The sequence below is a fragment of the Natator depressus genome, chromosome 7, assembly GCF_965152275.1.
Source record: "Natator depressus isolate rNatDep1 chromosome 7, rNatDep2.hap1, whole genome shotgun sequence".
Taxonomy (NCBI): domain Eukaryota; kingdom Metazoa; phylum Chordata; order Testudines; family Cheloniidae; genus Natator; species Natator depressus.
In genome coordinates, this window is record NC_134240.1 from 21932949 (window position 1) to 21948392 (window position 15444).

The 15444-nt window shown below is 48.6% G+C and overlaps 1 protein-coding gene across 2 annotated transcripts in view; it reads right to left on the bottom strand.

The window, feature by feature from the left end:
* PLXNA1 (plexin A1) overlaps positions 1 to 15444 on the bottom strand; it is a 516682-nt gene that overhangs the window by 242660 nt on the left and 258578 nt on the right. The window contains exon 32 of one of the 2 annotated variants that reach the window (XM_074957635.1): positions 8654 to 9130. The exons of the other annotated variant lie outside the window; for it this stretch is intronic. Within the exon in view, the coding sequence (XP_074813736.1) occupies positions 9035 to 9130 (96 nt within the window). The 3' untranslated portion in view covers positions 8654 to 9034. Of the gene's footprint in view, positions 1 to 8653; positions 9131 to 15444 lie in introns of those variants that run through there. 2 annotated transcript variants of the gene reach the window in all.

A 15444-nucleotide genomic window follows, 5' to 3' on the forward strand; every position in this document is an offset into this window, starting at 1 on the left:
AGAGAGTAAGATGGGGTAGCGGTGGGCTGGAGCTGAGCTCTATACTCCCCTGAGAAGAGAGCTGTGGAACTGCACCTCACTTTTCCCATCTGTAAAAGTGGGCTCATGCTACTGACCTGCTATCTAAAGTGCTGTTGAGATCACTGGGTGAAAAGTGCCAGATGAGAGCTCAGTTTTATCAGGGAGTTGCACCAGGTAGGGGCAGATCTGGTAGAACCCAAAAGGAAAAGGGCAATCCCCACAGGAGCCGGAAGAGCAAAGCAAGCAGCCTTAAAGGGCCCGCTACAGAAAGTAACAGCAATGAAAGTGTTGATAAAGGAGGAGGAGTGTTTGCTGAAGGGACATGGAGCCACCATTTCCTGTAGCCCTCGCAGGGAGCTTTGACACTGCTGATCACTCAACAGGCCTGTGCGGAGGGGCCATGGTGAGCACTTCGCTGACGGATGAGAAGGGCGATGGATGCTACGAGCACTATTCACAGAAGGCAGATTAATTCGCTCAGCAGGCTCAGAATGGTAGTGCCTCTGCCCTGCCCCACCATTAAAAGTTGCAGTTAGCCCTTGTTGGGCTGTCACTGCTTCTGAGGGGGTTTGAAGCACCGGCTTCAATGCTCACCGCCTTATCCCCAATCTCACAGCAAGGAGAGCTTTTCTGGAAGCCCCAGCTCCAGGAATCCTGTGATTAGGGGAGATGCTCAGCTTTTTAAGGACGTTTCTAGCCCTGATGGTTGCAGAGAAAAGCTTGAGGTGACCCAAGGTGCAGAAAGCAGGTACAAAAAACCAAAGATGTATTTATAAAAAAAATCCTATGATTTTAGGGGGAGGGATAGCTCAGTGGTTTGAGCATTGGTCTGCTAAACCCAGGGTTGTGAGTTCAATCCTTGAGGGATTTAGGGATCGGGGCGAAAATTGGGGATTGGTCCTGCTTTGAGCAGGGGGTTGGACTAGATGACCTTCTGAGGTCCCTTCCAACCCTGTTATTCTATTATTCTAAAGCCGGTTTTAGGATTTCAGGGGTCCTGACCCATGATCTGTGAAAGCTGCAGGTAGACAGTCCTGGTGAAGGTGAGAGGGGCAACGAGCTGCAAGGCAGTGAAAGTTAACAGAGGGTCTCCTCAGTCCCTAGAAGCAGTGCTGACTCTGTGTCACTTCCAGGTTAGCATTAGAAAAGCACCCACCTCTGCGGGCACCACACAGGTGCCTCTGTGCCTGCCTGCAGCGCAATGCAATGGGACACGGCTCCGCGAAGAGGGATCGGTGTGAGTGGGCTGCAGGGTGGGTCCAGGTGGTTGTTCTGGGAATGACACTGAGCCAACATGGCCCAGCAATGATTGGGGGTTGGGAGGTCAGGCAAACAAAATTCCTGGCTTCAGATGCCTCCTGACCTCTGCCAGGTTCTCAGGTACTCCACAGTCAGCATAGCAATTCAGTGTCTCAGATGTTCCCAGGAAGATGCAGCACCGGCTGTCTCCAGGAGCAGCTGCCTTGGCCCCTCATTTCCCTGAGCACCTCCAAAGTGGATGTGCCGTCTTGGAAGAGGTGATTAGTGAGCAGGGTGGAAGCTCTCTGAGAGGTACACATGGGAATCATCCAGCCAGACAGCCCACAGAGAGAACCGATACCTCCCAATGGCGAGAGCCAATGAGCGGACAAGGCCGGAGTGGAGAACTGTGGGCTTCCAGTACTTCGAGGAGGCTGTCCTCTTCAGGAAAGTGACGGAAGGCATCTCGACTTGTGTTGCCTGAACAGACGGAGTAGTGACAGGTAGAGCAAGGATGAGGGTGCCCCTGGAGGGTGTGGAGGGGGGCCCAGGGCAGGAGTAACAGAGTGCTTTGCAGTGCAGTGGCACAGCTGAGTGGGTACCTCCAGGACTGGACTAGCTGGGAGTGCTGCAAGTCCGGAGTGAGGGGCATGGCCCAGCCCATGCCTGCACAATGCATTGTATGCGTCACCGCTGTCAGCCCCTCACTTCTCCGGCACAGAAATTCAGCCCAGTCAGTGCTACAACCACCAGGTCCCACCTTGTCTCAACCCTTATTTCCTTTGGCCTCCCCCTGCTGCCACGTGGTGGGCTGTGAAGGAGGGACAGCCCTTCTCTGCCATTCATCCTGGAATCCGAGCCATTCCCCTGGTGAAGAGGAGCAGGCAGCAGGAACCTTCATCTCTGCCCGGACCTTAACCCTGGGTTGGTCCCAGGACCTTCGAGAGACTGTTCCCTCCAACTCCATGGCTCTTAGCTTTGGCATTCAGGGAGACCCTCTTTCCCCCAGGAACTTGCATTACTGAAGATCAGGGCTTCAGGGCTGGGGTGGGTGCAGAATAATCCTTTCTTGGCACTGACCAAAGACACCAAAGTGATAGGTGTGTTATAAATGTTTAGGGACAAGAGACAGAGGCAATTCCCCCATTCATTTAATCATTTTCCTGCAAGAGTTCCACGGATGGGGCCCACTTCTCTCCTACCTGGCCCCAAGCTCAGGGAGCACTAGGTCAGGTACAGATCCTCACATGTGCCCCTGTCAATCAGTTGGTGGGGAAGGCAATGGGGTATGGTGGTTAGTGGGGGAGGAAGGATGTGTCATTGTTAGAGCAGAGGACTAGGAGCCAGATTTCCTGGGTTCCATGCTCAGCTGATCACTGTCGTGAGATGGAAGGCATGCTAAGGAACATGAGGTATTGCCAGTCCTGGATCCCTCCCCTCCCCATGCCATGTAAAAACCCAGGCAAGTCATGTTATTTAGCAAAAATGTTTAATCTCTCCTTGATGCGCGTGTTTATTTACAAGTACTAAATCTGAAGAACATTAAAATAGGAAATAGCAGGATATTTACACGGTCGAAGGGTGTCGACCAGCCACACTGGCACAGTTGCTTCAAGTCTGAAACAATCACATAAAGTTTTCAGGACTCTGTATGTTACTATTAAAGTTCTCTGCCTTTTGTTGTTGGTTTTCCCCCCACTTTCTTAAAGGGCAGCTAATTGTGCGCTGTGGTTCCTTCAAAGAGAACACAGCTTTGCTTATATGCCAGAGAGCAAGGCCACTCAGCTCCCGTGAGCTGGCCAGCTGCTGAGCAGGCAGTGGGCTCATTCTCAATAGAAAGGTGGAGAGGGGCATTTCCATGGCTTGGCTGCATTTTAAATCTAAAACTGAACTGAAAGGAAGTGTGTGAATATTGTCCTAAATCAGAAGATAACCGAGATGGAAACAGACACATGGTCATTTCCACCCTGGGCCAACGCAGTGTTGATCCCTATGGTCTATTCTCCAACACCAGCATCAGGCAAAGCAGGAGCCACCCAAAGCCCAAGGTCTCAGGCTTCAGTGCTGAGAGAAGATGAGCAGGCATGAGCTCTGGCAAGCATGTCCCTCCCTGTTTTCATTCCTAGCAGGATGTTTTGGAAGAACCTACATAGCCAAAGCCTGCAGGTCTCCACTTTGCTGCCCCCATCCCATTCCCCTGGTTCCTGTTTGGATAGCAAGGTGAGGATGCCAGTTCTGGGGGCAAGAGGGTGGGCTCTGAGGCAGCAGGCAGAAGTCTGAGCATGATCAAGCACCCTGGGCGTTAGATGTGAAAGGCTAAAAGTAGCACCTGAAAACTTAGCAAAAGTGAAGAGCATTTAAAAAAAAAGTCCCTTTCTTAAGAATCTTTCAAGTCATGGAGATGCTGTCTGACCTCACCGACATCTGGGCCTGGCTGTGCCGGGCCCACTGTTTCCAAGGTGGGAATGTGCTGGGATGCATCTTTGGTGGAAGAAACTGATAAACACACCTGCCAGAAATGCCACGCCAAGATGAGTGCAGGGGAGGGGGAAGAGGAGGCTGCCCTGCCCTGGAAGCTGTGCCTATTCCCAGGGCCAGAGTTAACGCCCTACAGGGAATCCTGGGCTCCAGGATCACCATCAGAGGGGCACATGCCAGCGCAGGCAGATGTGGGGCTCAAGTCAGTCAAGCTATAAAAATACCAATATCCTGTTACACACCAGTGTGGACTTGCGCTCCTGCTATTTAAAATCCACACACAGCGACCCCATGTCTCCCTTCCTTCTCAGCTGGCTCCTCCTGCCTGAGTCATGTGAGGCCACTGGTGGCCTCACAATTTGTCAGCACAAGGGCAGGGGGGGATCGGAGCGGGGGGGGGGGGGGATGAATGACTCAGTCAGACTGACTGGAAAGGAGAAATGCAGGTAGAAGCTAGGTCCCTACAGCAACAAAGGGAGGAGGACACACAGGAGCTCAGTAAAAGACAGAGTTCACTCCCAATGGCTGGAAGGTCAGGTAGAAGTGCAGGCAGGCTGAACTGCACCCTCCTGCCCACCTGGTCTGAAGGAGTCCCTCTCTAGCCAAGACAGGCCTGCATTTCAGCTTTGGATCCAGATCTGAATCGAGACTTCACTGTTCCCCTCATCCCCATCTCTCGCGTGGCTGAACCAAAACTCAAGTCCAGAATGCCTTTGGGCTCCCACCCATATATACCTTCTACCTAATTAAAGACCAGGTGCGGTGTAATTACAGCCTAGAAATTGTCTATATAAAAACTGTCTCCTATTCGATGTAGCTGGAGGATCTAAAAACTACTGGTTACTGATTTAAGTCATTCTTGGGCTAAAGATAATAAAGCAGCCCCACCATAGAAATGCCCTTCCCACTAATGTGGGTTATTTTGGCCAAGATACCACAGTGATGAGTGTAAATTCCTAGCTAGGTTGGTGGCACTGGCCTTGAACATGCTTCAACCAGAGCAACACAGCAAGAAAGAGAAACGGGAAAAACTTTAGATCAACGTGCCCCTCGTCTCTTAAAAGACACTGATTTCAATGAAACTCTGCCCATTTACACCAGCTGAGGATCTGGCCCTCATTTTCTAGCGTATCCACAAAGCAGTGTTTCATGGCCCACAGCCCAGTTTCACTTGAGGATTCCTTCCCTCTCGCAACTGCTGAAGGAGATCCCAAGGGAGCAAGTGAAACAGATGTTGCCTCTTTGGGGGGCCCGCTGGCACATAGCTGTCCTTTAAGGGTCTGAGTACCATTTTGAGAAGTAAACCATTGAAGTCAAATTAATTTTTGTCTTTGATGAGAAAGTGACAAATTAATTCCAAAATGTAACAGAAAGGGTCTAAACGAACCTCTAGTATTCAACACTTGCAGTTTTTTGTTTTTGTTCCTTAAAAAGTTCAACTCAGACTAAAATCTAGCACAGTCATGCAACAGCCCACAGGTCCCACAACTCCGGAGATGGCTCAGGTTGGGTTGGGTATTTATTTTATCTTTTTTTAAATTTTTTGTTTTTTGTTTTTTTGTTGTTTTATTTTTTTAAATCATCTTCTCCTTCTCCTCTTCTTTAATTCAAAAAACAAAATTACAACGTAATTAGAGATGTGCAGGCTTCAAAAGATTGTTCTGCTTGGTGAGAAATGCTTGGAAATTTCTTCCAGATCATTTGGTATTTTCCACTGGCTGTGTAAATCCATTTAATATTTAATATTGGTTTGTTTCTCCTTCAGTTAACTATACAGCACCCCACTGGGGCACAAGAATTAGATTGTAACCACATATATATATATATATATATACACACTCTATTTTTTTAATTAAAAACTTCATTATTTCCCCCCCTCTGCCCCTTACTTGCAATCTAAGGGAATGGACAGAAACCGAGCCGGTTTTTTAAAAAATTTTCAGTAGCCCACCTCTGGCATGGTGTGGGCCCCTCCTTGGCCCAGACAGCAATGTAGATTCGCAGTACTGTATGCAAAAGAAAATTGTAAGTTTATAGAAGGTTTTGGTCACCTGCTCTGAGTCTGGGCAGCGGCTCGGCACCTTTGTTTCTTTAAATAATAAAGCCATGAGGATCTGACATGCCAAGCAGAGGCTTCCAAAGGAGATGGATCCCTGGGTTTCCAGTGAAATGAGAGAATGGAACAATCATCCAAAAAGACAGAGGGGTGGGGGGTGGGAAGAGAGCAAGAGGGGAAGAAAGAGTAAGGAGAGGGGAAAGAGAGGTACATTCTGGGCAGAAACCCCATCAGATCCCGGCGTGTATTTGGTTTCCTGGGGTCTGTAGAGCCGGCCAAGTCAGAATGCTTTGGTTCCTCACCTAGCTCTCGGCGGGCTAATAAAGGCTAAAAGGAGAATTCTCAGGTGCTTTATAAAACACTCGTTCCTCAGGGAGGGGGCTGGAAATCAGCCCTGTGGATTTTCAGGGCCCTTTCCAACCATGGCCGAGTGATGCCACGCGAGGGCTCTGGTGGGACATAGAGGTGCTGGGTGGTTGTATGTGTACACACACAGTGGAGGTATGACCTATTGTAGCACCACCAAAATACAGCGCAACATGGCAGCCACAGCAGAACCCCCACAGTCCCTCCTGCCCTCCCTTTTGCGCTGTCTCCTGATTATCTATCAGAGGGTTTCTATTGCGCCCTTCACCCTAGTACCTAAGCACATAACTGTCTGGATAACTAGCATCACCACTGTGTGAGCTGTGCACAGACACCACACACACACTCGCTCCTGGGGCTTGGGGACGGTGGGGTGAGTGGTTAAATCAGTGCATGGCGAGCTCATCGAACAGCTTAGTTTACAGAACCCTCTCCAACCTTTTGTGCCAACAGCTCCTGACAGCGTACACAGTAGCAGCAGGGATCTGAGACAGCCTAGTATGCGGGGAATTCAAATCTGGAGAGCTAAGGCAATCACCACTCAGGGTTTGCCCTCTAAGCCCATAACCAACTACACACAAGTCTAGATCTTTTCTTTTTCTGCTTTCGTTCCATCTGAGGTTATGTCCCATACATCCCTCTGCCCCAGTGGTTCCTCCAGAACAAGTGCAGCTACAGAGAAAAGCCTTATATGGCATCACTGGTCTTTGAAAGATATCTGAAGAGAAATAAGGATCTAAACCATTTCCCCGGATGATCCGGGCCCTTCTCTTACACCAGCACAAAAAGAGGACCAAGAAAAATGGTTTTACCATGCAGTAAAAATTCCAGGGCCACCCCCAGGCCCCCCATCCTCTTCCCCTTTCCTGGGATCGGTTAGGCCTAACCGGAAACAAATCCACTGATGTAGTTCCGGACAAAAATGCTTGTAATTGGACAGCTAGGCTGCAGTGGGTTAAGGCTTAGTTACAGCAGAGTGGCAGGCTGACAGCTCCCCGCACCTCACACCTAGCTCTTTGCTATAAAAAAAAAGAGTATGTTTGACTACTGTCTCCAACTGCTTTAAATGCGGGAACCTGCCGGGTAGTTCTGGGAGAACCCTGGGATTGGAGAGGTTTCGGAGCCCAGCTGGAGTGCAAGCCAGCTGCCATCAGTGGCCTCATTAAGGCTGCTTTACAGAAAACCAAGAGCTGCAAATGCGCTGAGATGCTCAGCGCCTCAGGCCATTACGGGGTGTCAGAAGGAAACGTTCTCAAGGGAGGCAAAGACGGGCAGGATGCTAAAGCCCCATGCTGACACTCCCTTCACGCTACCCGTTTGGGTCTGAAAGCCCTTTGCTCCTAATTCACTTGGATGTAGCGCGAGCTCAAGCTTCCAGAACATTAACCTCCCCACTACAGGTTTCAGAGTAGCAGCTGTGTTAGTCTGTATTCGCAAAAGAAAAGGAGGACTTGTGGCACCTTAGAGACTAACCAATTTATTTGAGCATAAGCTTTTGTGAGCTGCAGCTCACTTCATCCGATACTGTAGCTCACGAAAGCTCATGCTCAAATAAATTGGTTAGTCTCTAAGGTGCCACAAGTCCTCCTTTTCTCTCCCCACTACAGTCAACTACCTGCACTTGGAGTCATGGAGACGCCCAATTGCAAGGTCTGTTTTCAACGGCTTCCCAGCCTAAAAGGCCCCTGGGGGCTTCTCCATGGCCCAGACACCCCTCACAGCACCAACCACCACCAGGGAATGCTACCAGGAAACTCCCCTTTCACAAGAGAGGATGGAGCACAAGCTCTGGCTATAAAGAGCTCAACGATTCTCCTCCTTCATCTGCATTGTCCTACCCCACGCAGAAATAGCAACGTGCAAATAAAAACAAGGATGAAGTCGACACCATGCCATGCCACTCTCCCGCCATGATTCACAGCACCGGCCGATCCCTGGGAAAAGGCCCTGAAGATCATCTCCCCTCTCTGTTCTTCCTCCTCTTGGATTGTGGCCTTCGGACACCACTTAAGCAGCATGTAAATTGGAGCTGATTCAGGCTAACAAAAAATTCTGTTTTGCTTTCTGCACTAAACAACATTCAAATCAAACATGGCACAGGACAAATTTTATGAAATACCCCAAGGTTATGGGACTTGTCTCCCACTCCCCGCCCACCCCCACCCTTCTCCTCCCAGAATCGGTTCTTTGAGTTATTTTTTAAAACCCCTTTTTTATGTTAGTTTGTTGCAAAATTTAGAACCTCCCTTCCCCTTCGCGTTATACTTTGTTTTAAATTAATTTTTTTTTGTTTCTCTCTTGTAAATTGTGCAAATATAGCAGTTAACACTAATGGCAGAAGGCCAGAGAGCTGGGGTGGGGAAGAGGGAGGGAGGAAGGGAGGGAGAGAGAGAGAGAAGGGGGAAGGGATGGGGCGAAGAGCTGGGAGGCAGGTGGGGAGGAAGGGGGAGCGAGTCAAGTACAGAAAAAACAAACGCCCCGCCCACCCTCCCTGTGCTAAAAACAACAACATCAGACATGTTGCCCTCGAAGTTAGTGCAGTCCCCGACCCTCCAGCCTCCATCGCCAGATCGGGGACATCCCCCAGGTGGAGCTGCTGTGCCGGGTGCGCTGCAAGCTCCCTGCAGTTCTTCTTGGCTCCTTTGCACTCCAGCCCACGCCATCCCTTTTGCAAGGTCTCTGGATAGGTCTGATTGGATTGGTTTGATATGGTGGTACGTTTCCTTGTTCGGTTGTGTTAAGAGTTTCGAGATGCGGCGGGCTCCGCGTGTTCATTTGGCTCTGGACCCAAAGTACTCTGCTGATGCCTCTTGCTGGCCCTCTCTCTTGTAGTATCCACTGCTGGAAAAAACTGTCAGGGCTGCCTTGGCCTTTTCAGCTGCTTAGGGCCATTGTGTCAATTGCCTGCTCCAGCTTACTCCTCAGTCGTTGCCTCCGGGCCTGTTCATCCTTCTCTAAAGCAGCTAAAATCTGGCAGGGGAGAAAAGAGAGGAGAAAGGATGAGCAAAGAAGGATGAGAAAAGGTGGTACTGTTATCTGCAACCTAGAAAGAGAAGGTGGGAAAGGAATTCAGGTCCACCAATGCCACCATGGCTTCCAGGAGGCAGCTGCCAGCCCCTCACTAACAGTCAAGGTAAAACACACTGCTGCGTTTATTCCCGAGCTCTGCCTCACCAGGAAGATAGGGCCAATGATGGGAATTCAGAGAAAAGCAACAAAATCTGATCACAGGTGGGAGAGACTGACCTAGGGGGAGTTATTAAAATAGCTAAATATGGGCTAAGCCAGTGGTTCTCGAGCAGGGGTCTTCCAGATGGTACATCAACTCATCTAGATATTTGCCTAGTTTTACAACAGGCTACATGAAAAGCATTAGCAAGTCAGTACAAACTAAAATTTCATACAGACAGTGACTCATTTATACTGCTCTATCTACTATATCAGGGTTTCTCAACCTGGGGGGGAGGTCACGATTTATTTTATAATTGTACCGTAGAAATGAGAAAGTCAGCCATTTGTCAGCAACAGTGTGCTGTGACACTTGTATTTGATGTCTGATTTTCGAAGCAAGTAGTTTTTAAGTGAGGTGAAACCTGGGGTACACAAGACAAATCAGCCTCCCAAAAGTGGTACAGAAGTCTAGGAAGGTTGAGAACCACTGGGCTAAGTGACCGCTACGGGGAAAAGCATATGAAAAAAGCATGGGAGGGGTCTAAAGCCCAAGATGGAGAGAAATTATTTAGCACGAGCTTATGACTAGGAGGAAATGAAGAAAAGGAAAATTCAGTCTTGAACATCAGGAAGAACTTCCAGAGAGTGAGATCCATCCCCCTGTGAAACAGCCTCCTAAGAGATGTGATGGAAGCCCGGTCCAAGGGGACGTGTCAAACTAGACTATACAAAGCACTAAAAAATGTCTGTAGGGACCAATTCTGGCTGTCGTCACATACCAGGGGCCATCAGGTGGTAACAACTCTGACCAAGATTTTCAAAAATAATTAGCAATTGTGGGTGCCTTAATTTGGGGGTGCCCAGTATAGGGCACCTTAGAAAGGCCTGATTTTCAGAGGGCAGGTGCACAGTGCATTTTGAAAATCAGATCCCTTTAAGGTGTCTCAACCAGACATCTACAATCACTAGTCATGTCTGAAAATCTTGCCTTCTCTATGTGTCTATTTAAATCTCTGGGTTTTGGCTGATGTATTTGATTTTATTAATAAGGAGCTAGGGATAACATTGTTGAGTTGGTGGTTGATTAGAAGACATGCTAGCCAACACAGACATCACTGATCTGTCTGTCTAGGGAATTGTTTTATTTAACTTCCCAATTCGATCAAATGAATAGAGCGTCTGTCTGTATGCAGCTGCCACAGAATAGAATTCCCAGCTATGCGATGAGGGGCCCCAAAAGGCTCGGGACCAGCTTCAATGATGCCATGTGAACCCAGAGCAACTCAGCTGAAGACATGGAGTAGCTCTGGATTTTCAGTGGTGTAACCAAGATCAGAATCTGGCCTTAGGGTATGTCTACAGTACAGACGCTATACTGGCCTAGCAATGCTAACATAGCCCCACAGTACAGACACAGGCAACACTGACAGAAGGAGTTTTGCTGTCACCATAGGAACACCTCCCCAGTGAAGTTAGCTATGTTGATGGAAGCCCTCTTCCATTGACATGGCTGTGTCTACTCTGTGGTTTTTGTTGGTATAGGTGTGTTGGTCAGGAGTGTGGTTTATGCCAATGTAACTTTTCAGTGTAGACCAAGCCATCGAGTGCTCGTCTTAGTGTGAGACTGGTCAGGATTGATGTAGGCTGGCTCTCCAGTGGGTCAGCTGAACCAGTCTGACTGAGAACTGGCTCAGACAGTCACCCAAATCTCAAAGGGAACCAGTACCAAGCCCTTTCTTGGTATTATTTGTGCTGCAGTCGCAGCTGGATGCCACGGTCAGGATCAGGGCCCTGTTGTGCTGCGTGCAGTACAAACCTGTGGGAAGACACAGGGCCCGGCCCTGAGGAGCTTGCAATCTAACCTGGGAGCAGAAGTGATGGCTGGCAGGATAGACAGTGCCTCATCTGTGTCCCCAGTGTTCTGCACAGGCCTCAGGTAAGGCGCAAACAAAACTTACAGGGGACAAGGGAAATGAGCCCTGAGGAAACAGTAGCACTGGGTGGGGTTTGTCCCCGCACCACTTTCAGCTTCAGTAACCTTCAGGTAACATTTCACCTGCCTTTATTTTTCAGGTGCCTCTGCATGTGCGGGACCCAGCCAGGACAGGAGACAGGACCACCCTAACAAGGGCTATTGTTCTTCCGGTATTTCCAGACTGCCCTTAGGTAAGAAACACTGGAAACCTTTCAAAAGAGCCTGCTCTCCAAATGCTGACCCAGCAGCTCTGAGAGTGCAAGGAGCAGCCATGCAGGTGGGTGCTTCCCCAAACTCACAGGCCTTTCACGGCTTCCCAGCTGCAAGCCCCCTGGCTAGAGAGAGTTTGTCTAACTGTGTTTCCGCCAATGACAACTCTTCGGAGGAGTGGAGACAAGGCACACGGCACCGCGGGAGCGACACCCGGCAGACATTCGGGCATGCGGCCTCAGCGACGTCTGCCTCAGTTGATGGGAGGCCGCACTGCTATGCGGGGGAAGTGCTCGCAACATTGGGAACATCAGACAATGGCATTTCTCCATTGGAATCTCATTTCTCTAAACAAGCTTGTGCTTTGGTGACCGATCAGAGGATGGGATGGGTACACTTCTCTGGTATTTACATAAACTGGGACATTACTAAAGGCACAGGGAGAGGCTGGGTGCTGAAGGCAAGAGTCGGCATGGTGAGGGAGGGGCAATGGACGCATAAAAGAGGGGTAATTGCCCATCTACCCAACACCCAGGGGTCCGAAGCGCTGAGTCCCAGCTGGCTAATGTTGTGCCATCTGACACAGAACAGCTGATTTAAAAACAAACCTGACGCAGAGATCTTGTCTCCCCAGGTAAGTTTGTCAGGAGAGCAAATTTTTTGCAATTAAATGTCAAGGCATCCGTCAAAGGGGATTTGATTAACCATTTCATTGGCTGCATAATTGGAAACAAACTGTTGTATAATTAACAGACTTACAAGGAGGCAGGCAAAAGTCCATCTCAAACCCTACAGGTAACTCCTTAATAGGGAAATCAGCTCTCTTTGATTAAAAGTCACTGCAGCGCCCTGCAGGTTTCCAGCACTGAGCACACAGGGCATGCTGTGGAGGATATGCTGCACCGGATGCTGGGAGAGTCAGGGTCTCAGCATGCATCTCAGTGCAGTGCGGGTGATGCCAGTCAGTCTGGCCTAATAGCCAGCCCTGGGCAGTGGCCTATAGCTGACTCTTCAGATAAGAATGAAATTACCCCTCCTGCAGTGCACCTAACCAAGGGCTCAATCCTGTAAGAGCTGAATACTCGACGTCATGTGAATTGAGGGTGCTCGGTACCTGTCAGGCTCAGACCCTGCCTCAGATACTATAGCATGAGGAGAAAAATTCCTCCCCGAGATTCACTTACGTCCTGAGGGGATGTAGCCACAAAAGATACTGAGAGTCATTAAAGGCTCTTCTAGCGCTCTTCCAAATCTTGCCATAGTTCTTGGCTGCCCATTAATTTTGTTTAGTGACCTCTTGTTCCCAGATTATGGGACAGGGACTCCTGGGTTTTCACTGTGCTCTTTGGAATTTTTGTCCTTCGGAGGACATCCAACCTATCTAACATTCAAAACCAGAGCTGAAAGCATGTGGTACAAAGGGGGCATTTGTGGAGAGGATGTGACTTTCTGACTATTTCCATCCTGATTCAAACTCTGGGTTTGTTCATCCCATCAAGTCAAATCTTGAAGCTGGACTTTAGAAAGGGCTGCTTAGTTTCATGGCCACCAAGAGCAACATTTGTAGTTCTGCTCCATAAGGGTGCCAGCTGATCACTTGTGACACTCAGGAAGAAATTTCCCCTATGTGCATGTCACAAGTAGCCAAGTACACTACAAGGGTTTTATTTGCTTTCCTCTGAAACATCAGCTATAGGCCAAACCTGGAGACAGAATACAAGACTTAACGGGCTCATAGTCATATCCAGTTGCATACTCAATCATCTCAATATACATGTCCCTTCTATTAACCAGACCAGCCTCTAGATGGCACCAACGCACCTTATACCCAACCACCCCAAAATATTCATCTGGCAGTCAAAAAACACACATCTTAAAGGCATTTGAATCAGAATTGGACAGGATCAGACAGAGAATATGAATCTGAGTCTAGTCCCCTGTACCCACCTCACCGCTGCCTCTCCTCATAAGAGAACAGTTTATCATTGAAGTCTTAGAGTGCTGAAAGATTCACAACCTGACTTCTATTTATTTGATTATCTGCTATCTTGTTGTCCTTATGGAAAACAACACAGCAAAAAGAAATCCATGCAGAGTATAAAGAGAGATACATGCCTGTCACCTGATGTAAGGAGCCGGGACCAGTGATTATGAAGATGCAAGTACCCAAATGAAAATTAATTATGATTTTCATTCACAGCCAATGACAGCATATTACTGCACTGAACAACAGGAAAAATGATTCTTTCCCATTTCGCATCAAAGAGGGTACAATCGGGCTGCATGTAATTGTGCTTAATGAATGAAAACAAACAAAGGGAACAGCTGCGATTTATTAATCCCATTACGAATAATAAAAGAAGTTCCTGAGAGCTGAGAACACACTAGTGGTGCTTTAAGAGTGGGCTATGGGGAACATTCAACAGATGCCAGACTGAAGTGAACTGGCAAGAACACAGGATGGCTACTCACCCTGCATCTTCAAAGAGCAGCTCGTTTATATCACCCACGCCCCGCCCCGCCCCGCCTCCTCGACAACTCTCACACAGTGGCTGGCTTGTGGTTGATTTTTGAGGCCTAGGTGACTTTTGGTGCTGATGAAAGCCTGACTGCTGAGGAGCCAGGCACAGGGCTGGCTGGTATTATGAAATGCTTCCCCCCACACCTCTGCCAATTCATTTCAACCCAAACTGCTCCCTGCTCTGCCAGTGTGTAACAGCCCTCACTTGCAGCAGATCCTGTCACCCCAAAACTGGGCTCTCCCTACACAGCTCTGCTACTGCTCCTAAACCTAACCTATAGCACCCCTTGTAATCCGTTCTGCTCTGCCAGCGAACCTCTACCTTTTCCCGCAGCACTCTTGGCTACCTGTCTACTGATGGCCCTCACCTCTTCCTGGCTCTCTCACGGCTTAGACACGTCCCTGGTCTCTCTCAGGAGACAATGCAGCAGCTTGGGGCAAAGGCTTTTTATTATCTAAATAAACCACTACTCAAACACAAAAGTTTTCACTCTGCTTTATTGGGACAATAAAATCTATGTTATGTTTTTTATATATACACACACACACACCAGTTATATATTTTATTGCTTTAATAAAGTATTGCAGAATGTGTTTGAATATTGCTTTATGAAGTTAATTTGTACAATTTACAACAGATGGGTTTTTAACCACTCTTGTTAATATTCAAGAAGAGGCCTATTGGCATGGTCACCTCTTCCCTCCAAATGCCCCCCGGGATTGCAAGCAAGATCACTTGGGTACCTTCCTGGGTTCTACTGTGCTATGGGGTCATTTACAGCAGGTGGGGAAGAAGGTGGTGAGATGAGGTGAGGCAGACCGTAGTTCAAATCCTGACTTCATTCACATGGGAAAGGAGTTGAGCAGTTTCCCATGCTAGTTGCCAGAGGAAATATGGGTACAAAGCAATACCCTTATCAGAATATATGTTCAGGAAAGGCCCAGGACTAGAGGAGCTGCTGCAGGTTGGGATGGAGGGGTATCAGAAGAGCAGACTGGGGAGTGCCCATGATAAGAATAGCATGAAGAGCTTCTGGTCACCTCTAGAGCAAATAGAGTGGAATAGCAGGGTCAGAAATGAAGAGGAGAGCAGTTGGGGAAAACTTGAGCACCACCTCCTTTCACTGTGCCTGGCTCTGCTCACAGCTCTCAGCCCCTTCCGTCACTTGCACAAGCATCACATTCACCCAGGGTGGGTGTGAATCCACGTATGTGGAGGTTATGAAGTGTATTAGTGCCTGGTATCCTTCTATCGCTGGCTGGTAGTCAGTCACACACACACACACACACACTAATGGGACAGGTAACTTTACAACACACAGGGCTACTTTACTATAAACTTTCACTGTGCAGGCTGCTATGATCCAGATGTGCTTCCAGAAGTGACATGAATCCAGCTACCAAAAG